General features: G+C 51.3%; 1 protein-coding gene across 2 annotated transcripts in view; it reads left to right on the top strand.

The window, feature by feature from the left end:
* ST3GAL1 (ST3 beta-galactoside alpha-2,3-sialyltransferase 1) overlaps positions 1-26,723 on the top strand; it is a 116,102-nt gene that overhangs the window by 81,548 nt on the left and 7,831 nt on the right. For both annotated transcript variants that reach the window (XM_058444163.1, XM_058444164.1), the window contains 5 exons: positions 12,723-13,045; positions 13,249-13,604; positions 23,267-23,463; positions 24,403-24,582; positions 25,925-25,970. In XM_058444163.1, the coding sequence (XP_058300146.1) occupies positions 13,299-13,604; positions 23,267-23,463; positions 24,403-24,582; positions 25,925-25,970 (729 nt within the window). In that variant the 5' untranslated portion in view covers positions 12,723-13,045; positions 13,249-13,298. The remainder of the gene's footprint in view (positions 1-12,722; positions 13,046-13,248; positions 13,605-23,266; positions 23,464-24,402; positions 24,583-25,924; positions 25,971-26,723) is intronic.

Genomic DNA, 26,723 nt, shown 5'->3' with positions numbered 1-26,723 from the left:
CTCCTAGGGCACTCATTGCTTAGACCACATTGTCAGCTGTGCCCCTTGGAGTTAGGTCTGCGGGGTCAACTGAACTGGTCTTGGTGCTGGCAGGACACAAATGGTGCATTCAAAGTGGGCAGTGGAGGGGAGCTGAGTTGAAAGGTTATTCACAAGGTCATAGTGTGGTGTGGGAAACAGCAAGTGTGGTGCAGTCCCTGGGGCTGGAAATGGTGGGACTGTTTCCAACCCTAGGGCTGAAGGGACAAGAGGCCAGAGACTTACTGAGACCTCCAGGACACAGCTAATGTGTGGATGGGGTCATTTGACAGGAGCAAGGGGCCATCAGCCCTTGGCTGTCCCATAGGGAGGGCACCAAGGGAGTCACTGCCTGTCCCCAGTTCCCTCTCTCCCTCTGGCCTTCCTCCAGGTTTTCCTGTGGCTCCCAGGAGGTTGTCCAGACCTTGCCTGGCCCACCCCTGCCTGCCAGTGCCGCTGCAGTCTTCCAGTCCACTTGACTTTGTTTCTTTCAGTTCCTTGGACTCACCTACTGTCCCCACAGGTCTTCACACCTGTAGCTTCCCCTGCCTGGGAGGCTCTCACACTCCCTGCCCAATCACCTGTCCACCCTGTGGACCCTCAGTCACTACCACTTCCCCCAGACACCAGCCAGTCTCTCTCACGCCCTCTGCTCATGGCACTGAAGGCTGACAGTCAGGGCTCTCCAGAGGAGCAGAGCCTATCCCATATTTGTGTATGCATATTAAGAGATTCAACTTCCGGAACTGGTTCAGGCAGTTGTGGAGGCTGCCAGGTTCAAAACCTGGTGGGCAGGCCGGACGGCTGGAATCTCAGGCAGGACTTGATTTCTCTGTTACAATCTTGAGGCAGAATTTCTTCTTTTCTAGAGAACCTCAGTTTTTGCCCTTAAGGCCTTCAACCTATTAGATGAGGCCCACCTACATTCATCTCCTTTACTTAAAGTTAACTCATTGTAGAGCTTAACCACATCTGCATGCTACCTTCCCTGAAACACCTAGACAAGTGTCTGTCTGACCAAACTACTGGACACCATGGCCTAGCCAAGCTGGCTCATTACATTTATTTATTTACTTAGAGATAAGTCTCACTCCCCCAGGCTGGAGTATGATCATAGTTCATTGCAGCCTTGAATTCCTGGGCTCAAGTAATCCTCCTGCCTCAGCCTCCACTTAGCTGGGATGACAGATACAAGCCACATGCCTGCTGATACATTACATCTAACCATCACAGCTGGTCTTTTGTGTGATTCCTTAGTAATCTCAGCCTCTGTCCCGCCCTGTGATGTTGTTTTCAGTGAGCAAGGACAAAGATCATTCTACTTTCTCTCTCTCTCTCTCTCTTTTTTTTTTTTTCCAACAGAGTCTCGCTCTGTTGCCCAGGCTAGAATGCAGTGGCGCAATCTCGGCTCACTGTAACCTCTGCCTCCTGGGTTCAAGCAATTCTCCTGCCTCAGCCTCCTGAGTAGCTGGGACTACAGGCATCTGCCACCATGCCCAGCTAATTTTTTTGTATTTTTAGAGATAGGGTTTCACCATGTTGGCTGGGCTGCTCTCGAACTCCTTGCCTCAAGTTATCCACCCTCCTCAGTCTCCCAAAGTGCTGGGATTACAGACATGAGCGACCGCACCCGGCCATTCTACTTTGTCTAACCATTGTTTTGTTCAGCACTTGATAGCAACTGCTAGATGGCCAGTGCCCAGTGAGTAATTGTCAAATGAAGGAATGAAAGCAAGAAAGAGAATCCACAAAGGGGCTTGGCAGTGTCCAGGTCAGAGATGTTGCCAAGACAAAGTGAGATGCTGTATGTAAAGTGTCTGCATGTAGTAGGTGTGAAACTCACACATGCCATTTCTTCTTCATTTTCAACCCCACCAGCCACTATCCACGCACACATACATGCAGTTCTGAATTTCTCAGAGGAATGGTGATCCTGGGTAGGTGACATTTTCCTAATGTTAATATTAATGTTAAATATTCTTTTGTGATGGTCGGGAATAATGTTGATTCCAATATGTGTTAAATATTCAAGATTATTAGTAACATGATTGTACGGCATGGTAGCTCACGCCTGTAATCCCAGCACTTTGGGAGGCCAAGGTGGGCAGATCATGAGGTCAGGAGTTCAAGACCAGCCTGGCCAACATAGTAAAACCCCGTCTCTACTAAAAATACAAAAATGAACCAGGCACGGTGGTGCGCATCCGTAGTCCCAGCTACTCGAGAGGCTGAGGCAGGAGAATCGCTTGAACCCAGGAGGCAGAAGTTATGGTGAGCCGAGATGACACCACTACACTCCAGCCTGGACAACAGAGCTAGACTTCATCTCAAAAAAAAAGAAAAAAGAAAGAAAGTGACTCTCGGGACTAACCAATATTCATTAATTTGTTCAATTAGCTGAGTCTAGGTGAGCAGGGGCTGGGATCATCGTTGCATTTTACAGATGAAGAGCTGACTGGCCTCGGCTCCTGAAGTGGCCCAAGTCACGCTGTGCTCTGTGGCTGCTGTCCCAGGGGTTGGGGGTGGGTGTTCTCTCCTCTCCTGGGAGGCGCAGGGAGCCTCAGAGCAGCACAGTTGCTGGCTGGCTTCATTCGAGACTGATTTTTTTAATCGATAGAAGGAGAGAAATGTCCACCCCAGTCCTGCCATTGACAGGGAGCTTGTCATCACCTGTGTACCTTGCAGTGGCCAGGGTCTCCTCTCAGGCTTCACCTCACTGTGGCCCTGTTTCTCTTGGACGATGTTTTCTGGAGGGAAATGGGTCTGGCTCCCCTCACGGCTGATCCTTCCTGACCCAGGAGAGGAGAGCGGCGTTGAGTGGGTCCAGGCCTGGCTCGGCCATGAGAGCACAGCTGCCAGCTTCAGGGGTGACTCAGAGCGGGTGGAGCCGAGCTGGAAGGAGAAAAGAAAACAAAACAAGGGAAGGGAGGGCTCACACTCACCCCTGCCAGGCCCTGAGCTGCGCCACACGCAAAGCCCACTCAGTGCTCACACTGCCACCACGGAATGGGGATAGTCTGGTCCCACTTCCACGGCTCAGACAGCAAGGAGGCCCAGGGCAGGGGCCGACCTCAGCCTGGCCTCATCCACTTCACACCAGTAGGTGTGAAGTTGGGATTCTGCATTGGCCGTAATCCTGACTTTACACCTACCGGCCGAGGGCCTTGGGTAGGTGGCTTGACCACTGCGGGCCTCTGTCCCAGCTCTGAAAGCTGGAGATAATACCCAGTACCCTCATCGGTAGCTTGTTGTGGGCCCAGCCAATGTGCACCGGTATTGTGCTTAGAACAGGGTGTAGAAAAGACAAAGGCGATGGTAGGTGTCCTCAATGTTGACACATTACTGCTCTATGCAGTCACCTCAAGTAGGGATGGTTTTTAACCACCGCTTTATGGATGAGGAACTTGAGGCTCAGCCACCCATGTAACTTCCTGGGGGTCACCGCAAACAGTCCCCCACCCCTTGTGGCAGCAGCTAAACCAACTCCCAACCTTCTCTCCTCCCCAAAGCTCCACCTTCTCTCTCTTTTCAGTTGCAGCCCATGACACCTCCTAAGATCCTGCCCCTGGGAGTGGGAAGAACACCTACTCCGGGGTAGCCACCCTGTAGAATACAGCAGGTTCTTTCTAAGGAGTCAAGCGGGTCTTGGGACTTGGGCATCTGGTTTTCTTTAGCCCTGGTGCACTTTTCCCGTGTATCCTTGGAAAAGTGACTTCCAGTTTCTGAGCTCAGCTTCCACATCCGTGGATTGAAGTGAGGCAGCAGCTTGAAGCGTGAGGATTTGATTCAGGGATCCAGGTGCTTATGAAGTTCTTGGACGGGCAGTGAGAATGGGGGCCCTCCAGGATTTGGGCTGCAATGCTTCAGGTTGAGGCCCACAGGCCACAAAGCTTCAGGAAGTCAGGGCAGAATCTGCAGCTGCCCCGCTGCCTGGAGGTAGAAGAAGGCAGGTTCTGGAGTCCAGATTCTGGGGCAGCTACACAGCAGCTTCTACCACTGCCAGAGGGAGGCAGGGTCTTGCCTCGCCCACCTGCCAGTCCCAACTATCACTGGTCAGATCTCAACCATTTCCGGAGCACTATGGACAGGGATGCTGGGAAATGTAGTTCCCAGGCTTCCAGCCCCTGCAGTTAGGGGAAGCACACAGCGGGTGGGAACAAACCCTCACTCCTGTAGACAGTGGCCAGCATAGGAACCCCTGCTGGCAGCAAGAAACAGGGTGCCCTGAGAACCCTCGAATGCAGGCAGGATTGATGCAACTCTCAATAGGGCATTTGAGCCGTGTGGATTGCAGATACCACTCTAGCTTCTAGCCTTATTCATTGATCATAGCTACAAGTTTGTTGAGTTCTTAAATGTTTCTGAACAGTCTCCCATCACGATTCCCAGTATGTGATACCCAGGGAGAAGGGAGGGTTAAGGACATCAGCAAAGAGAAGGCTTCATCACCCAGGGTCAGTGGTATCAGGCCAGGAGTACCCCTTAGCTGCAGGGGGATGGACAGGTGGCAGGAATCCTGGGGCAGGGGTGGGCTTGCTAAAGCCCAGCAAGGCTTCCAACCAGGTGCCTCTAGCTCTGACTCACTTGGCCCAGCTTTCTTATTAGGCTGATTCTCCGAATGAGGGATTAAAGTGGAGGTCAGACACACTCCCTTGTAGTAACACAGAGGCACAAGGAACTGTGCTGGGAGAGTTCCATGTGGAAGTTCCACACACTCAGCTTCCAGGGACTGCATCTTCTTCCTGGGGACCCATGCCGAGCACAGAGTATGTAGGAAAGGAGGGAAGGAAGGAGAGAGGAAAGAAACGTTTAGACATTGATCCCAAAGATACAAAAGACCTGGTCCAAGTTGGCTCTACCATCTCCTGGTTGTTTTAACTCAATCCAGGTGCCTCCCCTCCCTCAGCCTCAGTTTCTTTGTCTGCAAGTTGACAGTGAAGGTAACTCCCGTGTATTGAGCATCTGTTAAATGTGAAGCATTTATGTACTTAACTCTCATGTGAACCTTTGAAGAGATGTGATTTTCCCCATCTTGCTGGTGCAGGCCCTGAGCCTGATGAGGTAGATGAGGTCCCTACCCAAGACCTCTCAGCTAGGAGGTCGGAAATTCAGGATTCAAACCCAGATCTGGCTGACCCCCAATACCTGTGTTCTGTTCCCCACCCAGTGAATGGGGCTGCTGAAAGGGTCAAATGGATGGCAGCTGTGACTGTATTGGCAAACTATAAAAAACAATGCAAAAAACGAGATGACCCCCAATTCAAGACTGGCAGTCGGAGGTTGTGAGGTGGCCAGGCTTTCCTGGGGATGTGTAAATCTTGGATACTTCAGAAGACAGTGCATCTGCGTTTCCAAGCATGTGGGAAAAAAGACTGATTGGAGAGTGGAAAATTGGAGCTATCAGAGCAACTTTGAGGAACCATTTCCTGGGGAAGGTCAAAGCTGGTTGCAAACTCAGGTGGGCCTGACTCCTTACATAAGCCTCTGGGACTAGCTGCCTCCTGACCCAAGGCATGGCTGTTGCAGAGTCTGGGTCTGGGAAACCCTGGGAACCCTGACATTTCCCCCAGTGTGTTAGGAGCTCCTTCCTGCAGGTCCTGGGAGGTCTTGGCCACGGGAGTAGAAAGCATGAAGATTTAGCTGTTTAGCACATCAAGGAATTCACACAAATAATGAATTCGGCCAGAATCACCATTTGTGTAATACCACTAGTTTGCATGATTTGATGCCTGATTTCATTTGGTCTTTTAAATAACCCTGCCAGTAGGACAGGCCAAGGGTTCTGCTGGACTTTTTCCTTTTTGTTTACAAATGAGGACCTTGAAGCTTAGTGGCGAGAGACAGAATTGACCTTTGTGGTCATCTACTCTGTGGCAGGAACTGAGCTGTTCACTTTTGTGCAAGGCCTTTTATCCCACAGCAACCCTTCGTGTGAGCATTTTTGTTTGTTTGCTTTTTTGAGACGGAGTCTTACTTTGTCGGCCAGGCTGGAGTGCAGTGGTGCGATCTCGGCTCACTGCAACCTCCACCTCCCAGGTTCAAGCGATTCTCCTGCCTCAGCCTCCTAAGTAGCTGGGATTACAGGTGCCCGCCACCACACCCGGCTAATTTTTGTATTTTTAGTAGACACAGGGTTTCACCATGTTGGCCAGGCTGATCTCAAACTCCTGACCTCAAGTGATCCGCCCACCTCAGCCTCCCAAAGTGCTGGGATTATAGGCATGAGCCGCCATGCCCGGTCTGTGTAAGCATTTTTAATCCTATTGTGTAGATTCAGGAATTGAGGATCGGAGAGGGCAAGTGCCTTGCCTATGAACACACAGCCAGGAATGGGAAGAGTCAGGATTTGAATGCAGTTCTCTCTGTGCCTTTGTTGTTGTTGTTCAGACAACTGTTGGCCATGACCCACTAGGAAATTCTTCACAAAACCAGAATAAATGGGCTCCAAGCGCCCAGTAACCAGGTATGGGCCGGAGAGCAGTTCAGAAAGGAGTCATTCTTCTTACTGGAAGGTTTAAGGGCCATTAAGTATCCAAGATTTACTGGTCAGGTCTTACTTGGTCCCACCCTGTGCCCATACACGAAGCCAGCCGGCCAGGATCCCAAAGGCCAGGACATGGGAGGATCTGTTTTTCAATAATGGGAAGTCCCCGGATGTGTTGCATTGGAAGTCATCCTCGCTGTCTGTGCAGAGCTGGCCTGGGAGCAGGATGTTCTGACATAAAGTGAAAGCAGATGCAGTTGGACCCCATGGGTGGGGCAGGGAGGTGGTGGCTGTCGCAGCTGCAGCTGCAACTTTCCAGCCTGCAGATCTGCCTCTTCCTCCCGCCATCTGTGCACTTGGCTGGTGTGAGGAGGTTTGCCTCGGCACCTCTGGGGACTCTCTGGGCCCCACCCTCTTCTCTGAATTTGCCAAGCCCCTGACACATGCAGGCAACCACTCCAAGAACAGGAACATGGAAAGGCCATGGAAAGATGCTGTGACTTCTACTTCGGGCAATGGCAGAAGCTTGTACCAGATCTTTTCTCCCACCGAGAACTATAAAAGCTGGAAAAACTTGAAATCCAGCTCTTTGAAGGCATTAGAGAACAACTAAAGCAGCCAGGACTTGAGGTGTGAAGACCCGCAAGAAAAAGGAAATAAGTTGGGGGAAACCCAATATTCCCTGCTCCTTTTCTGCACAAGGTATGTGCTGATTTTTGCAGAGGGTTCAGAGGACGAGCAGAGAGCAGCAGTTCAGAGTGTCTGGCAGTCTCGCAAGGTGGGAAAACAAAACAGAGATAGGTAGGTAGGTAGAGGGAGTCTAGTCCTACCTAGGACTACTAAGTCAACCAAAACCCAAGGAACCAAGAACCTAGAGCAAAAAGAACCACAAAGAAAAGAACGTGTGCTCTGTGCCTTTTACAATTTGCCTTTCAAGCCATTTGCTAGCACTTAAGCTTCATGGGTCCAGAGTCTAAGAAACCAAGCAGAAAACAGCAGATGAAAAGCTAAAAAGACTGGGCATGGTGGCTCATGCCTATAATCCCAGCACTTTGGGAGGCCAAGGTGGGTGGATCACCTGAGGTCGAGAGTTCGAGATCAGCCTGACCAACATGGAGAAACCTCGTCTCTACTAAAAATACAAAAGTTAGCCAGGCATGGTGGCATGTGCCCATAGTCCCAGCTACTTAGGAGGCTGAGGCAGGAGAATCACTTGAACCCAGGAGGTGGAGGTTATAGTGAGCCAAGATCACGCCACTGCACTCCAGCCTGGGCGACAGAGTGAGACTCTATCTCAAAACCAAAAACACAACAACAACAATGAAAACAACAAAAAAAAACCCTAAACAAACAAAAAAGAAAGCCTAAAAAGTTAAGCTAAGCTTATGGTGATCTCATAGTACAGGGGAGACAGAAATTGGAGATAGGGGCCTATAAGAAAGAGTCACCCTGATAAGCATCTCAGTTTACCTGTTGAGAACGGCTATGCCCCAGGGGTAAGAGTAAACCAGAAATAGACCAGTCTTCATGAAAAGTGAAACACAGCTGCAGTTAGAACAAAGTAATGTGCCACTTCTGTACCTGCTCATCAGGAGACAACCAGTCCTCTCTGAAGGAGGACAGCCTCATCCAGAGCCTCTGCATTTTTGTCATACACAATACAAACAGCAACCAGGCCTGCCAAGGACAGAACCAAATAACCAAAGAAAGAGAGAGCAATTGAGAAAATAGACAATAGAAATAGACCCACATTATCCAAGTATCACAGGATATCCAGTGTGGGCTTTAAGATGGCTGTGGTGAATAATTGCACAAAGATAGATGACAAGGTGGAGAAATTCACCACAAAGTAGAACCTGTCAAAAAATTAGGTAGAAATTCCAGAACTAAAAGACACCACTGAAATGAAGAACTGAATCCATAATTCAAATAGAGTAGGCACAGCAAGAAGTGGGGCGGGTAAACAAGGTATTATCCAACATAAGAGGCTGGGAAGATGACAGTAAACCAAGTCCAAAGAAGTTATCAGAAAGGGAATAGGGAAGAAAGGGAAGATAAGAGCAAGTATTGATGGAATTGAATGATGAGCCACAGCTACATAGAAAGCCACAGGAGAAGGCAGGAGTCTGTGCTACCATTTTGCTGTGTGACTTTGGATAAGTCACTTGCCTTCTCTGGGTTTTAGTTTTTCATTTCAGGGAGACAAGCGTAAGGGTTACCCACCTCTCCTGGTGGCTTGGGGATCACATGGGGAAAGTTGTGCCCGCTCTATATTGAAAGCGTCAACTTTGCCAACAGCCTGCACAGTTTGCTCAGGCATTTCTCCGGTGACCATAGTGCCAGGGGCTGTGTGAAGGGCTGGGAGGGCATCCCAGCCTGTGATGGGTATTTACTACCATCCCGTTCAGCCGGTATTTACTACAGGTTCAAAACCCCGTGCGGTTCATTCATTTGTGTTTCCAGGAGTTTCACACAGTTCTCTCAGTCTCTGGTCATTGCCTCCCAACTCCCTATTGCCAGAGGAGTTTATCTTCACTAGGGACTCTCCTTAGGGAAATTCTTACTTTTCAGTCCCCAAAAGTGTGCTGACATTTGTCAGTCTTGTGCTGGTGACCCCACTAAGCTCTGTTGTGTGCAGGTGCTTCATGCCCCCTCGTATTGAGCATGTGGCTGGGAAATGACTGCCATTTGGCAGAGGACAGGGAGCCAGCTTCCCTCCTTTCCCATCCTTCCCTGCTCCCTCTCTTCTTTCTCCTTGTTCTGGGAGGCCAGGCCTCCCTCACCACACACTTGGCATGCAGAGATCTTTGGTCTGTGGCGTCTTGGCTCAGATTTCATTTCAGGGAGCCAGGGCTGGCATTCCCCCATCCCTGCAGGCTGCCCCACACTTGCTAGAGCACGGAGAAGACATACAGTCCTGGTTTCTCCCCTGCAGCCAGGGAAGGGGTGGAGCGGTGTTCTTGCTTTTCCACTGCAGTTTTATCCAGGGCTTTGGAAAGAGCTAAATAATACCAGCTCAGAAGCCTCTGATGGTTATGGGGAGTGCCTTGGCCTTGGAGGTGTGGCTGCAGGATACCCTAGAGGAGAGGAGGCTGTCACAGTCCCACAGCCTGTGCAGCACAACCTTCCCCTCTGCCCTGCCTCTCACCCCACCCTTAGCAGCAGCCTAGAGCGTTAATATCTCTCACGCAGAGGCAGGACATCGTAGGAAACCTGACCTCTCATCCAGAGCCTTGTTTGATCAACACGGTTCAACAGTCATCTGTTTCAGGGAACTCATCTCTGCCCTGGCATTAGGGGTGCAGAGGCACTAAGGGCAAGGGTGTCCTAGGCCCTGCTCATTATAAAGGCAAATGTAGTAAGACCATGGCATTCCTCTGCTCAGCCCCACCAGCGGGTTTCCATGTCACCCAGAGAAAACTTAGTCTTGACTGTGGCTACTCTGGCCCAACACACTCTCACCCCAGCTGCATGCTCAGATTCCCTCTCACCCCCCACCCACTCCTCTCCTCCACACTGTCTGATCCAGCCATACAGACCTCCTTTGTTCCACAGGGTCTGGGGCCCTATTGATGCCTGGGAGGCCCCTACCTTAGATCCTTTTACGATGTACCCCAGCCACCTTGTCCAGGGCCTGGAGAACGCAAGGACCAGCAAATATGCAGTCAATGAATGAGATGAATGGACAACCTTGATGGGCTGACGGCCCCGAGAAAGGAGCAGAATTTGTGTTATCAATCCCTTTTTCCCATTGAAGTGATGGTTCAGAAGGGCTAGGTGACTTGTTCATGGTCACGCAGTGAGTGGAGTGGGACAGGCTGCTGAGAATGAAAATGTGACTCGGAGTCTGTGCTTTCTTTCTCAGATCTCCCTCTAGACTGTTGGCCATTTTGTTTCCCTTCATTCATTTCTGGGTTCCTTCGTGACCCAAGCCTCCACTGAGCATGAGTGTGTGCACGGGTGACAGGGTCACTGCCATAGCGAGGCTGAGTTTCCATCCTCACATTGCTCCCAGTCCAGGGAGGAGACATATGTGTGAAGAGCGCAGACAGAGTGCAGCCAGGACCTGGGGAACCAGGAGAGGCCCCTACCTCACCCCAGGAGAGAGCAGGGCTTCCTCCAGGAGTCGGCACCAGCTGAGCCCTAGAGAATGAGTAAGAGCCATCGGCCAAGCAGGGTGGGGTGGTTTTCTGGACAGTGGGGACAGCCTGAGCAGGGGCACAGAGGTGGGAGCAACTGTGACCCGTCAGTCAGTCATGTTGCTTCAAGTTACAAATAACCTACTTTACCCCATAAAGGAGATTTATTCCCTCATGTAACTGAGGGTGGGGCTGCAGGTTTTGCAGGATCAGGGACTTAGCACCATTTGTTTGGGTTGTTCAGCTCTGGTCTCTTCTACACATGCTAGCAAAATAGCCAGCAGGATGTTCCACGTGTCAACAACAAGTTAGCCAGAGCAAAAGAAAGTTTCTTCCCTCCCTACAGAAGCTTGGCTGGATGAATTAAGGCACATGCCCATCCCTGGATCAATTACTGGGGTAAGAGGTGGGAACCCTCTACCAGTCAAGTGAATTGTGAGCCTACCTGTGATGATGCAGAAGTTATTCTTACTTAAATTACAGAGCTGCTCCTTGATGGGGGCAGGTGGGGAGAGAATTGGATGGGATACCTGTGGACACCACTAGGTTATAAACAAAATCTAGGTTGTCATGAAAAGTGAAAATTGGAGCAGAGGCCGGATAGAAATGACGTTGCCAACTGAGCTGCAGAGCTCAGACCTTGTCCTCCATACGTTGGGCTTCTAGTTCTGGAAGCTGTAGAGGATTGCACCCTATGCATCTTGGGCCCTGGATGTCCCCAGAAAGGCACTGTGGATTTAATATGGTTTTGGAGCTGCCCCCCTTTCTACCAAAAGGTGATCGATCTCCTTTCAACTCAAATTTTCCTGGAAAAAAATATACCCTGCTTATTGACGATCTACACCTTGAGGATGGGGAGGAATCGATCAGATTCCTTCCATTCTTCAGCATTCCAAGCAAAGACCAAAGAGACCATGCTCCAGGGCAGAGGTGTAACCACAGTTGTACCATACAGAAATCCCAAGGTGTCGGTGAGAGCCAGGGGGTCTCCAATGGGCATTTGAGAGGTACCCATTTGCCTTCTTCAAAAGAATACTGCCCCCTTGCTCTATATCCCTCCAGCCATAGTAATCTGAAGACCAGTTAACAAGACAGGTGCCTGCTCCAGGGTAGAGCCCCCCAACCCCCTGTTCCTGGTCCCTGAACCCCTCCAGAAGCAAGGAATCAGAGGACTGTGGATTTGGACTCAGATCCTGCACCTTCCTTTCCTTAGGCAAGTCATCTAAGCTCTTTGAGTCTCAGTTTCTTCCAAGACAAAAAGAGAAACTAGTATCTAGCTGGCAGTATATTCTGAGGATTATCTGAAGAGATACGTGTGCATGAATATCTCATCCTCTCAGCTCTTAGTGGATCATCAGAGAATATTGATTCATTCACCTGTTGAAGAAGGAAAATTAAAGTTCAGCAATGGCCTAATAGATACCAGAAGCCCAGCATACATCATTTTATCTTATCTTCATAACCATTCTATAAGTAGGGGTGTTATCTTCATAACCATTCTATAAGTCGGTGTTGCAGAAGAAGAAACTGAGGGTCAGGAAGGTTGAATAACTTCCCCAAGGCTCCACAGCTGGGAAATCACAATTTGAACCTGGCCCCTTTTTATGGAACTGAGGCCAATTGGCAGAGCTTGAATGCCCAGGTAAAAGGAACCCTGGGCCACTCTCTAAGCATACCATTGTTGTTGTGCTTGTTGCCAAAATCCAAAATCTGGAAGAGAATGAAGTAGAGAGAAAGGCAAATAACATGCATTTAACAATCCCTGTGTATATTGTACCTACACGCATCACGAGCTCTTTGACAAATGTTTGTTGAGTGTGTCAGTGTGCCAGGTTCTTGTTGGAAACATGGAGGGGACACCTTCTGCATCCCATAATAACCTTGCAAATAGATGATAACATCCATTGTATGCACGCACTGAGGCTCACAAAGGTAGATAAACCATCCAGAGCCACCTGCCAGGTTGGCATGACACCAGAAGGAAGACCACGGAATACATCCTGGTGGAGATGTGGAGAGAAACATTTTTTATAGCAGGATCACAGAATCTCACCCTATTTTCTTCCTCCTTTTCTTTGCAGATGACAGACAACCTTCTGTGCCTTCATCAAGCAGGTTGCATACCCACCATGTCCCTGGCAACAGGATGGGAAAGAAAAAGCCCTAATTAAGGATCATCAGAAACCACAGTTGGAGGAGGACGGCAGAGACAGCTTCCCTCCCAGCTATACCAAGACCCTTTCTTCGAGGTCCTCGCTCCTGAGGGACCCTGGACTGTCACAGAGATTAATGACCCCTTATCTTCTCTGGATGGGAAAGGAAATCGCTGGTTAAAGCTTGATGAAGAGACATTATCAGCTCTTTAAGGATTGAAGACGAATAGGCTACTTTATTTTCTGAAAAGGTAAATATACGCAAGCAAAGCCAACATGCCACGAATGGCCTTGGTCTACCACACAGCGGTGTCTGGGACACAGTTGGGGATCATCCCCCAGTGGGAGTGAAATCGAGCTTAGCGGCCCTTGTGTCCTCCCTTGGAATTCCCGCCATCCCTTCTAATTGAGCCTCCACCTCTGGGATTTTTCTTCCGTTTTTCTCCTCTCTTAGGAGGGAGTTCCTGCTACCCATCGTGGGAGGCCACCATCAGGACTGCAAAGATGGTGACCCTGCGGAAGAGGAGCCTGAAAGTGCTCACCTTCGTCGTGTTCTTCATCGTGGTCACCTCCTTCTTCCTGAACTACTCCCACACCATGGTGCCCACCACCTGGCTCCCTAAGCAGATGGTCCTGGGGCTCTCCGAGAACTTCAAGAGGTTTATCAAGCACAGGCCTTGCACCTGCACCCACTGCATCGGGCAGCGCCAGCTCTCGGCCTGGTTTGACGAGAAGTTCAACCAGACCATGCAGCCGCTGCTGACTGCCCAGAACGCACTCTTGGAGGACGACACCTACCAATGGTGGCTGGTGAGATGCTGCCTGGGCGCGGGGTCTGGGCTGGGTGTGGACTGAGAGCGGGGTCTGGGCTGAGAGTGGGGATCTGGATGACAGTGGGAGGCCTGGGCTGAAAGTGGGAGTCTGGGCTGAGGGTAGGGGTCTGGTAATGAGAGTCAGATGCTCCCAGAGTTAAGTGCTCAGTCCCTGTGTACACCTGGGGCCCTGCCAGGCAGTTAGTAGGATTCAGATTATTGTCCCACACTATTTATTGAGGATCTATTAGATCTAAGTCAGAGCAGGAAGCACGGCTTTAGTTTCCTGTGGCTGCCATAACAAATTTCTGCACAATTCATGGCTCAAAACACCAAAAGTGCATCCTCTCGCAGCTCTGGAGGCCAGAAGTCTGAAATCAAATTATGGGCAGACTTGGCTCCTCCTGGAGGCTCTGAGGGGGAAGCCGCCCCAGGCCCGCTCCTGGCTCCTGCCGGCTGCCGGCAGTGTTGGGTGTTCCTAGGCCCAGAGCTGCAACAGTCCAGCCTCTGCCTCCACTTCCACGGGGCCTTCCTCCCTGTGTCCCTTTATGTCTCACATGTCCCTCTCCTTTTCTTATGAGGACACCTGTCATCAGGTTTAGGGCCCACCCTAATCCAGGATGATCTCATGCAGAGATCCTCAACAATTTTACCCGCAGAAGCCCTTTTTCCAAATGTCATGCTCACAGATTCCGGTGACTAGCACTTGAACATATCTTTTTGGGAGCCACTATTTCACCCACTACAGCTATTGAAATGCAAAAGAGAGAGAGATCCTTATCTCATGGAATTTTATTCTGGCTAGGAGGGGAAGATAAGAAATAAACAAGGTAGGCTCACACAGAAGTGCTCTGAAGACAGATCCAATGAGGTTTATCATAGAAACTTAGAGGGGGCTTCCATAAATGGGGTCACCAGGGAGGTCTCTCAGACAGCAGGACTCAAGTTGAGACCCACAGGCAGAGAAGGCAGCGGCCATGAGAAGAGCAGGACCGTGCACTGCAGGTGTCTGGGACAGCGGGTGCAGGAGCCCGAGGGTGGCCTCTGCTGGATGTATTGGGGAGTAGAGGAGCTCCGCATGGCTGGGGGCTGTAAATCAGGGGAGGTGCAGTGAGACAAGGCCTGAGAGTCAGCAAGACCCAGGGGAGGACTCTGGGATTTCTTGTAAGTGCAACAGGAAGTCACCGTAGAATTTTTGTCAGGGGGTTTCATCTGATCTTATCATTTGAAAGGTCATTCCCATTGTTAAATGCAAAATAGATCGAAGAAGAGCAAGATATATGTATTCATTTCTTATTTATTGAGCACCTACTGTATGCTAAGCATCACTACATTGAGATGGAAAAGATAGAGTCTTTCCTTTCTTGGGTTGCAGGAGTGATGGGGAGAGAAGGGAAAACAGACAAACTCAAGCCAGGATGATAGGTGCTGCGCAGGAAGTGGGCGCAGGAGCGATGGTCTTCATGTCCAACTCCCCTTGGAGCCTGGGGTTATCACAGAAGGCTTCCCACAGGAGGTGATGGCCAGGCTCATCATGAAGGATTCAGAGAGGTTATCCAGGTAGATTCTGGAGGAAGGTCTGTTGGAAGTGTACAGAAAACATGCGTGATACTTAGAAGGGTGGAAAGCCCTGGGCTATGCTTCCGAAGACCTGGCTGAGTCCTGGTTTGCTAATCTGTGTTGAGCACCACTGTGTGCTGGTCCTGGGGTGGGCTCTGGGGAGGTGACAGAGAACCGAGCAGGTAGGGTCTTTTCCCTTTCAAAGATCCAAGGGCCTAGGGAAGGAAGTGGTGAGCCAGGCATGGTAAGGGTTCGGGTCTGCTCTCAGCCTCGGCACTATGTACTTGTGAGGCAGGATCAGCCTTAGTCACAAGGGCTGCCCCGTGCATTGCAGGATGTTTAGCAGCATCACTGGCCTCTACCTACTAAATGCTAGGAGCGCCCCATCCCTAGTTGCGATAGCCAGAAGGTCTCCAGACATTGTCAGGTGTCCCAGGTGGGGTGTGCGTGTGTGTGGGTGCACATGCATGCACAAAGTTGCCCTCCCTTGAGAACCAGCAGGGTTGGGAAAATGACACATTGATGGCAGAGGTGGCTTCACACACATCCCATCTCCTCTCTGGATCTGATGCCCCCTGTAGCAGCAATTGCTGGGACCACGTTAAATACAAACTTCCTCTTTAGAGCGTGGAGTCTGTGATACTCAGTGTCACCATGGGATTCTGTTTACAAAGGCCTTTTGGGACCAACAGGGTGCTACACAGCCTGCATATAAATCAAACAGGAAGGGACCTTACATATCAGCAGGTAAAGGAGAAACTTGGGGGCCTTTGTCTTCATTTTACAGATAAGGAAACTGAAACTCAGAAAAGTTAGGTGACTTTTGCAAAAGAGAACATCAAATCCAGCCTCTGGAAATACCGTATTAAAAACTGTTATTAGAGAGCATCACCAAGACATTATCGATCTTTCTTCTTGAGGAGGGTGGTTTCTAAAACTCTTAGGCTGGTGTCGCCCAGGAGGGTTAAAAAGGCATAAGGGAAAAACATCAGCTTCTGGATATAACCCATGTGTCTTCAAAGAACACAGGCTATAATGTAGACTTAGGAACTGGGGCCTGGCATCAGCATTCCTAGGTTTTGTCTCAGAGTTTGTAGGTCCCATCAGGAGTAACTTTGAAGAAGCTCTTCATCTCACTGAGTCTCAGGTTCCTTCGTGTTACATGGGAGAAATAAGTTACTTCACCAGGTTCTCTACAACCCTGCAAACATTAGTTTTAACAATTGTATTTATTTTTGTTGGTTTAATGGGCAAGTAATACTGAACTTAGGGTTTTTTTTGTTTTTTTTTTCAGTACTAATTAAGGCTGAATATATTTCTACTTAGTTGTTTCTCATTTACCAGATGTCTTGCCCTACCTGCAGCCCTTCTCTGCAGTCTTCTTCTGAAGTTTAGCCTCTGGTGGCTGATCCCAGGGTAGCCACTTGGAAGGAATGGGGCTTCACCCTCTGGAAATCAACAGAAAGGAGCAGGGCATTAGAGCTTTGGGGTTCTAAAAAATACACAGATAATACAGAAACCACATGCTTTGAATAAAGAATCAGGATACAGGCATGGAATATTTGACATCAAAGCCATCCTGGGAATTCCAGGCTGCGCCATTGCTCTGCTTAAAGGCCCCCCTGCAGGCAGGACCATTTCATGAACGGAACGGGACTTGGGTCCTGATACGGTTTGGCTGTGTCCTCACCCAAATCTCATCTTGAATTGTAGTTCCCACAATTCCCACATGTTGTGGGAGGGACCCGGTGGGAGATAATTAATCATGGGGGCGGTTTCCCCCGTACTGTTGAGGGGGCTGGAAGAATCTTAGGTGAGAATGTGAGGTCCTGAGCTCCCGTCCTGCCCTGAGCTTCATAATCCTAATCAGTCAAGTGGGCATCACAATTCCAGCTCATCCCAGCCCTGGCAGGAACAGGGACACAGGAGCAGTCACCCGGGCTCACTCTTTTAGTTGAGTTGCGTCGAGTTGAGTTAAATTGAGTTGAGTTGAGTTGAGTTGAGTTGAGTTGAGTTGAGTTGAGTTGAGTTGAGTTGAGTTGAGTTGAGTTGAGTTGAGTTGAGTTGAGTTTACAAATCAGCCCCATGCCCTGCAAGTGAAGAGACTGCACCACCATCCCAGGCTGGAACTACTGACCCCTGTGACCCTCTCCTCGGGTCTCTGTCCCAGACACCCAGGAACAGGGATTCCTTCTTCCCCAGTCCCCATGTCCAATTCAGAGACAAGCCATGTCAAATGCTGACTCTGCCTTCTCTACTTGTCCCCAACTTGGGAAACCGTTCTGTGATACGCAGGGAACATTCTCAAGGAACAGAAAGAGTGCAACCCTCCCCTGATTTCCATCCCCTGCCCTCCTAAGGCATCTTCCCATCCCAGACATCCATGCCCAGTGCCCAAATGCAAAATAATACCATCATACTGTCCACTCGGCACCTAGCACCAACTCTGGCCAGGTCCTGGGCCCAGCTTTCCAGGTACCACTGCCTTGCCCTTACCACCCCCACCGCCAGGAGGGTGTAGGTATCTCATTGTCCTCACTTTGCACTTACCAGTTCACCCACTGTCAAAGGGCACAGTCAGATCCCCTTCTAGTTAAAGGACATGATCTGGAGTCGGGCCCAGGATATTCAAACTGTCTTGGTCCTGGGAAACTCACTTCACCTCTGTAAGCCTCAGTTTCCTCGCCTGTAAAATGGGTCTATAAGATCACCTTTCTCATACAACCATTATAGAAACTCAGTGAGAAGCTGCCTATCAGGTTCTCAGCACAGGGCCCTGCATAGAGCAACCATAGAACATGCGCTTCTGCTCAGGGTGAGCCATCTGAGTCCTGCATGAGCCGTTTCTAAGCACTGCCTGTCCCTGCACTAACCTGTCCACTCCACATGGCACCGGGGATGTGGTAGGGGCTCAGTTGTGATGAGTTGAATGAATGAATGTGTGTTAGCTTTAGCAGTTGTCATTCACTTATTCAATGGACATATCTTGAGCCTGTACTACCTAGCATGCTTGTGTCTGCTGCGTGAATGCCAAAGGGGCCAGGGAAACCAGCAGCAGCTGGGGATTGGAACGAGGCCTGTGGTGAGGCCCCAGTGGTGCCAGCCATGTGTGGAAGGCCAGAGACTGATATTTCCAGGGTCCAAGGGAGGCTGCTCAGAAGGTGGTGCATCATTCATTGGCCGTGGAAGGAGGAAGGAGGGTGGGAAGGGAGCGCGAGTACCTCTTCCCAACACTCTCGGGACAGGTGTGGCCTGTGGATAGGGATGACTTCCAGCCATCGTGCCTCAAGACAGGACAAACTGCCACAGCGCATGCTCCAGAGTTCCTGTGTCTCATGCCCGAGTGCAGGGTGAGGTGAGGCACCCAGGGCTCCAGCTTCAAGGAGATGCCTGCTCTCGGGCTGTGCCCCTGGGCATGAGTGGGCTTCGTTATCCCACTTGCCCGACTCCTCACTTGCCTCGCCCACCCTCGCCCCCGGCCTGCAGTGCTTGACTTCATGGAGACCTCCCCTTCCTACTCCTGCCTTGCTCCTCGTCCCTCTCCAGACAGCACCCACCATGGACACCTGCATCGGTGCCCCAGCCTCTGCTTCCAGGGAAGCCGACCCAAGGCCCCGTGCTTCTCCAAAGAGTTCAGGCCACCAGGCGGCAGGCATTGATTGAGCGATGATTGTATACAGAGACATATACTTGGAAACTAGTCAGGAAGGCTGGGGAGGGCGTGTCCCTGAACCTCCAAACACTCTGTCCTGTGTTCATATCAGTAGCACTGTCATACTTTTGTTTTTTGTTTTGTTTTTTGACATGGAGTTTCGCTCTTGTTGCCCAGGCTGGTGTGCAATGGTGCGATCTTGGCTCACCACGACCTCTGCCTCCCGGGTTCAAGTGATTCTCCTGCCTCAGCCTCCCGAGTAGCTGGGATTTCAGGCATGCACCATCACGCCCAGCTAATTTTGTATTTTTAGTAGAGACCAGGTTTCTCCATGTTGATCAGGCTAGTCTCGAACTCCTGACCTAAGGTGACCCGCCTGCCTTGGCCTCCCAAAGTGTTACAGGCGTGAGCCACCGCGCCCAGCCAGCACTGCCGTTCTTTTATTGTCACCGACAAAATGCAGAGAAAACCAGAATATTTCTTTCCCGAAACAGTGACGCCACATGGAGTAACCTGCCTGCTCCATCTCAGCTGGTGTGGGGAGGACTTACTATGATAATCTAGAGAAAGAGCCAGTTTCCCATCTGAGCTCTACCTGGCCCTGCACTCACTCTGTGACCTCAAGTGAACCCTTTCCAGGGCCCAGGCCTCCGTTTCCCCTTTTGCCAGTGAAAGATTGGAACGGATCTGAGATTTCTGAAGTGTGGGGCTTGTGATGTTAGGTGAGGCAGGGCACTAGAGAAAGTCGCATCACAGAGCCCAGAGGTCATTCCTGCCGTCCCTCCTTCCCACCTGTCTCTGCAGTGCTGGGGCTTCAGTTTGGCCTGGTGTCTTACTTTGCACCTTGTCAGCGCTTGTCATCCTTGTTCTAAGGGAGAGGAGAGTTTGCCCCTGGGCAGGCAGCAGGCTAGAGCTGGAACCGAATACAGTAGTTTTGTTTTCATTGCATTGTACAACTACCATTTTACTTCTGCCAGGTAATTCTTGCTTTCTACTTGTGGTAGAGATGAGAGGTTTCCTTTCTAATAAATTGATTTTTATTTTTTGGCCAGGCATGGTGGCTCACACCTATAATCCCAACACTTTGGGAGGCTGAGGCGGGTGCATCACCTGAGGTCAGGAGTTCGAGACCAGCCTGGCCAACATGGTGAAACCCTGTCTCTACTAAGAACACAAAAATTAGCCAGGCACAGTGGTGCGCACCCGTAATCCCAGCTGCTTGGGAGGCTAAGGAGAATCCCTTGAACCCAGGACGTAGAGGTTGCAGTGAGCCGAGATCGTACCACTGCATTCCAGCCTGGGTGATAGAGTGAGACTCCATCTCAAATCAATCAATCGATTTATTTTTCTTAAATGAGTCATTAAAGAAAAGTAAGTCAGTAAGAGTCCAGTGAGATGATGTGGTGCTGTGTGAAGCAGGCAGCATACTCTCCACACACATCCATGGCCGACCTTGAGTCCTGGCTTCTCAGGCCTCTGTGGCACCCAGTAGACACTCAGTAAATGTCACTGCATGATGGATACACGGTGCCAGGCTCCCAAATCAAAGTAGCGGCGTGATGGAAGGCCACCCCCTGGGCCTGGGCACATCTTCACAAGCCTAAGGGGCACAGCAGCCCTTGCTGGTTGGAGACCTCCGTGGAGGTTCCTTCAGGGGAGTCTGGCTGTGGTCCCCTACCTTGGGGCTCTCAGAGTGTGGTCGCCCCACCAGCCCTGGCAGCAGCATCGCCCGGGAGTCTGTTAGAAATGCAGGATTTCAGGGTCAGCTTGAACTTACTGAGTGAGATCTGTACCTTAGCAAGCCCCTGGGGGGGGTTCCGCATATTCAGGATCATGGAGCCGCCCTGGGCGATCCCATCAGAATCAGGCATTTTATCTGGATATCACATTTGCATGTGTGACAACATATTCATAATATTTATCATTTTAACCACTTGTATGTGGACAGTTCAGTAGCATTAAATATATCCACAGTGTGTGTAACCATCACCACTATCTATAACCATAACTAGCAGATTTTTGTCATCCGAAGCAAAAACTCTGTCCCCATTAAACAGTAACTTCCCCTTACTTCCTCCTCCTCCCAGCCCCTGACAGCCACGCTGCCACTCTCTGTCTCTATGAATTTGACTACTCTAGGTACCTCATGTAAGTGGAATCATATAATATTTATCCCTCTGTGTCTGGCTTCTTTCGCTAATCGTAATAGTATTTTCAAGGTCCATCCATGTTGTAACCTATTTCAAAATTTTCTTTTTATAGCTAAATAATATCCCATCATATGTCTGGAACATATTATGTTTGTTTTTTCATCCATTGCTGGAGACTGGGTTGCTGCCACCTTTTATCTATTATGAATAATGCTGCTTTGAATATGGGTATACCAATATCTGCTTGAGACCCTGTTTTCAATTTCTGGGGGTATATACGTAAGAGTAGAGCTGGTAGGCCACATGGTTGTTCTGTTTAACCTTTTGAAAAACCACCTGGTTTTTACCTCGGTTGCACGGTTTTACATCCCCACCAGCAATGCACGAGTTCCGTTCTCTCCACATCCTCACCGACTCGATGTTTTGCACTTTTACTTATGATAACTGTAGCAGTGGGTGTGAAGTGTGGTCCAGATCACGTTGCTTCCCATGACGTGTCTAACAGTCTTAAGCCAGAGGAGAGGCTGCCTGGGTGTAACTGGAAGAGCAATCTGGTTCTGCTTGTGTGCCTCCCCTTGGGGCATCCGATTCCTTCCATTGCAGTGGGGACTGGGTGCCCCAAGATCTCCCTACATATGCCCAGGTCACTCATCTTCTGGACAGTGGCCAAAGCCACTGCTGGTCGCTCCTTCCTCTCCCAGCCACTCCTTGCCCCTGGGGCCTGGAGTAACCGACGGAAACCACCCCACAGCTTATCACCCCTACCCCAAAAACCAAGGTCTGGGCTTTCCTCTGGCCAAGATTCCAAGAGCCAGAGTCAGGGTTGTGTTGTGGGAGAAACCTGCTGGTGGGTTTCTAGAAGCCTGGATTCAAATCCTGGTTTATATTTGGGATGAGTTGCTTACCTCTCTGGCCTCAGAGCATCCTACCTCACCCACAGTGAAATGACACAGCACTGTGGCATGGGGACAGGGTCAGATGCAACACTTTTATGAAACCTCTCCAGGGTTTACCACGAGTGAGGAAGGCTGAGGCACCAACAGGCATCATTACAAAGTGTGGCCAGAGATCCACCTGAGGCGGTGGGCGGGCCTGGGCGTGGAGCGGGGGCCAATAGTGAAACCACCGGGGGCCAATAGTGAAACCAACTCATCCTGGTTTTAGCACTGAGAGTCCTGCATCTAGGGAAACCCCTTAACCTGGGCAAATAAGGATATTTAGTCACCCTGGGAATAAAACTAGCATTCAATCTGAGAGCAGCTGACCCTCGAGCTAGGTGTTTTTTTTTTTTTTTTTGAGTTGGAGTCTTGCTCTGTCACCCGGGCTGGAGTGCAGTGGTGCAATCTTGGCTCACTGCAACCTCCGCCTTCCAGGTTCAAGCAATTCTCCCGCCTCAGCCTCCCAAGTAGCTGGGACTACAGGCGCCTGCCACCATGCCCGGCTTTTTTGTATTTTTAATAGAGACGGGGTTTCACCATATTGGCCAGGCTGGTCTCAAACTCCTGACTTCGTGATCCACCTGCCTTGGTCTCCCAAAGTGCTGGGATTACAGGTGTGAGCCACCACACCTGGCCCAGGCTAGGTCTTAAAAGATGAAAACAATTTGCTAGGCAGATCGCAGAGGCCTTGTGTGTCCAGCAAACTGCTGATTCTTCAATCTGGTTGGAGCCCAGCAGTCCTGGGGCCGGGGGAACTGAGGGCCAGGCAGGAAAGATGGCAGACGTCCCTACTGCTCTGTCCCCCTTCCCTGGCCGGGGCTGGAGAACTGGCATTTCCACCTACTCCTTGCTCTTCTTGTTAAGGCTTGAGTGGGAGCACGCAGCCCCTGGGCCCCGGTATCTGAGCAGGGTGGGAGTAACACACAGCTAGAAGCCTTCTGCTATTTTTCTCTCTTTCAAGTGGTGACACGTAGGGGGATGGAGGGCCTTTCAGAGAGAGGGGAGCCCCCAGGGAGGAGCAGGTTGGAGAAACGCTGATGACATGTAGAGTGGGAGGGGCCTTTGAGGCCAGGTGTGGCTGGATCACCCAAGCGGCTTCAGCAGTGCCTGGCACATAGTAGGTGCTCAGTAAACACTTGCAGAATACATGAATGATCTCTTTACTTCCTGAGTAACCCTTAGTCTCCTTGAAGGAGGAAGTGGAGGTGTCTGTGTGTGAGCCGCCTCCATCTCCAGGGGCCCAGCAGAGAGAAGGGTGAACAGGAGGCCCCAGTAAACAACAGCAGGTAGCTCAGGGGATCTGCTGCCAGGAAGCTGGAGCCACAAAGCCGGGCTGACTCCTTCTGTCCTCTGCCCACAGAGGCTCCAGCGGGAGAAGACCCCCAATAACTTCAACGACACCATCAAGGAGCTGTTCAGAGTGGTGCCTGGGAACGTGGACCCCACGCTGGAGAAGGCGTTGGTGGGCTGTCGGCGCTGCGCCGTTGTGGGCAACTCGGGCAACCTGAGGGGGTCTTCTTACGGGCCTGAGATAGACAGTCACGACTTTGTGTTCAGGTGAGTGCCAGACCCTCTCCCAAGCCCACCATGCTGCACCCAGAGGCCCCTTGGAGCTGTAGGAAGTGTCTTGGCTTAGGCTCAGGAAGTCAAGGTTCAGTCCTGGTGTCTCTATACTTATCCAGGGACCCCAGGCTCCACACTGCACCCCCTGGGCCTCGGCTTCCCCATCTCTGCATCATTGCAGGATGGGAATGGACTAGAAGGGCCTCTGCGTGCAGAGAGGAAGCCACACACGGGAGGTCCCCTGTTGTTGGAAGCATGGCACATGGAGGCCTGGGGAGAGGGCAAAACTAATGTGAGGACTCTTATCTTTAAAATTCATCCCTATTTTGTAATCTAGGCCATAATAAAACCACATCTTTTATGTAAAATATATTTTCCCCCGTCGCCAAGTGAAATAGGTATTTCAGGAAGATGCCCCAAGTCTGTCCTGGGTCTCTTGCCATTCCCACCACGCCACTCATAAGTGCTCCATGCTGGGAAGTGCGGGGGTGGGGGCTGGCCATCCCCAGCAGCCTTCTAGAATAGTCTTTCCTGTCTGTGATTCCCAACTTTAGTCCTTAGACCACTTACCTGCCTCTCAGAGCCTCAGTGTACCAGGTGTCCCGTGGGAACGTCCATGGTAAGGATCAGAGTCAGGTTTCCTTGACTGCAATAAAAGGGCTGTGGAAATACCCTTTGGATGAGATTGTCTGTGACAGGCGGACAGCAGTGGTGATGGCTAGACTCCCTTGAGGTCATGAAAGAGAGAAAAATAGCAGAAGCCTTCCAGCTGTGTCTTCATTGTCTCTATTTTACAGACGAGGAGAAGGAGGCCCGGGGAAGGCAGGTGACACCCCTGAAGTCACACTGGACGCTCACTCTCTCGGAGCGCTCAGGCTCTCTGAGAACAGGTGCCCATGCTACGAGACTCAGCTTTCTCCCCTTCTCTCCCAGGATGAACAAGGCGCCCACGGCAGGGTTTGAGGCTGATGTTGGGACCAAGACCACCCACCATCTGGTGTACCCTGAGAGCTTCCGGGAGGTGGGAGATAATGTCAGCATGATCCTGGTGCCCTTCAAGACCATCGACTTGGAGTGGGTGGTGAGCGCCACCACCACAGGCACCATTTCCCAGTGAGTCCCTCCTGTGGCCCCGCCTCACTGCTCTGCCCCCTGCAGTGGCACCCTGTCCCCGGCCCTGCTGTGGTCCTGCTGTGCCTCCACCGGGGTGCCTTCCCTCCCCCAGCGTCCTCTGGCATGCACAAGCCCAGTTCCCGTGGCCGCCTCCCCGACTACTCCAACTCTTCTCTCCCTGTGACTTAACAAACCACAAGCTTTAGTGTCATCTTGCTAACAATTCCCGAAGGGACCTCCACGCACCCTGGAGACTCTTCGGGAAGGGGCCGCCACTAGAAAGGGTCGGCCCATGTGAGTTCAGCCTCCCTTTATTTCTGAAGTGCAGCCTGACAAATAACAACACCTTGCTTTTCAAACTTATGTGAGCCTGGCGGGGTGAGGGTTCCTAAGAAATGAGGAGTGGGGAGTGCAGGTGCAGCCTGGGCACACCCCCCACCCCGGAGCAGGCAGTGCTGAGCAAGGCGGCTGTGGCTTCCCTGACAATCAGGAGCCTAGTTTCCTGAGCAGGCACCGCACGTGGCACTTGGCACATATTATCTCAATGAATCCTCACAATAGCCATTATGATTAGCTCCTTCTCCCAGTGAGGGCCCTGGAGCTCAGCCAAGCACCTTGCCCAGGGTGGAACTCGACACAGAGCCTGTGCTCTCATCTGACCCTTACTGAAGGGAAGTGCTTTGATGTCCAGATTTCCACCAGCCGTCTTGTCTTCGGCCAGGTTTTCTAGGAACAGAGCCAGTCCTGGGATGTGGGTGCACGAGACGGTGGGGCTGTGCTCTCAGTCCTGTGCCCTCAGGAGACCGGGAGTGAGGGAGGCAGACCAGGGTGGGGTGGGGTGGGGTGGGAGCCAGGTCCAGGTGTGGCTCAGCTGCAGTCTCTCCGGGAGCAGGAATCGCACCCGTAGGACCAGCTTTGGCACCTTTGCACTCGGGGGCATGCAACTGCCCAGGTGAGAAAGGGGCAGCCGTGGGCCTCACCAGCCAGTGCCCCAGCAGCTGGGCAAGGGTGCTCTGGCCCTGAGAGGTGGAGGCACCACGGCCCCACTCCACTCCTTAAGGCTGTGCTTGAAGCAAGTCCTCCTCACCTTTTTTGGGGAATAGGGGCCAAAACCCAGAAGAATGCCCTCAAATTAGGAAAGGCCGCCCTCTGCTGTCTATCAGGGGTTGCTGTGGGCAGAAACCTGGCTGGGGTAGGGAGGTGGGGGTCCCTGAGGGAAGGTGTAGGGGGCAGGAGAGGCTATGCCTGCTCCATTCTCTAGCCACTACCCCCAGAACTGCGTGCCCAGGTTCCTGGGCCTGTCCCCTGCCCCCTTAACCAGTTTCTCTTTCTCCAACTGCAGCACCTACGTCCCAGTTCCTGCAAAGATCAGAGTGAAACCGGATAAGGTGAGTGGAGGCCCCGGCCCCTCTGTTCTAAGTTCAGGCTTCCTCATCTAAGGCTCTGCTCTAAGGTACGGCATTGAGTTGCAAGACAGCCCCCAGATTCCCAGGCCGCTGGAGGTAGCATCTCCCACTTAGCTATCCCCCTGGGGGAAGAGGTCAAACACTGGGAGAGATTCTCAAAGTGGGGTCTCCCGGGCCAGCAGCATCACCCAGGAGTTTGTCACAGATGCACATCCTCAGGCCCATCTCGAACCTACTGAATCAGAAACACTGGCCGCCCCGCATTCTGGTTTTAACACGTTCTCCGGGGACCCCTGTGCTTGCTGCGGTTTGTGAATTAGTCTCAAAGCCAGGCTGCACCTCCTGCTTCTCCATCTCTTTCCATGTCTCCATCTTCCCCAGCAGACCCCGGGCATGGAGCTGGCCAAGAGATGGGCAAAGGGCAGAAGAAGGAGGGAAGTGAGGTACCCACCACACTGGCCTTTTGCATACTCTATCAAACTTAGATAGGCTCAGAGAGGTCAGGAAACTTGCCCAGAGACACACAGCTATTTCTGGATAAGGCTAGAATTGAAGACTCCCCGTGCCTCCAGCATCTTGCCCTTTGCATTGGGCTGTGCTGCCTCAGGGAAGGAGCCACTTATGTGTCTCTATAGGGTGGGGTTGGTGGAACGGACAGCCTCCTAGAGATGGTAGGAGGCCACACTGAGAGGTGAATGGTTTACCAGAGACCCACAGAATCCACCCTTCCAGTCC

The sequence above is a fragment of the Hylobates moloch genome, unplaced genomic scaffold (assembly GCF_009828535.3).
Source record: "Hylobates moloch isolate HMO894 unplaced genomic scaffold, HMol_V3 SCAFFOLD_9, whole genome shotgun sequence".
NCBI classification, from domain to species: domain Eukaryota; kingdom Metazoa; phylum Chordata; class Mammalia; order Primates; family Hylobatidae; genus Hylobates; species Hylobates moloch.
The sequence above is the reverse complement of the archived record's forward strand: the minus strand, read 5'-3'. Positions and strand labels throughout refer to the sequence as shown.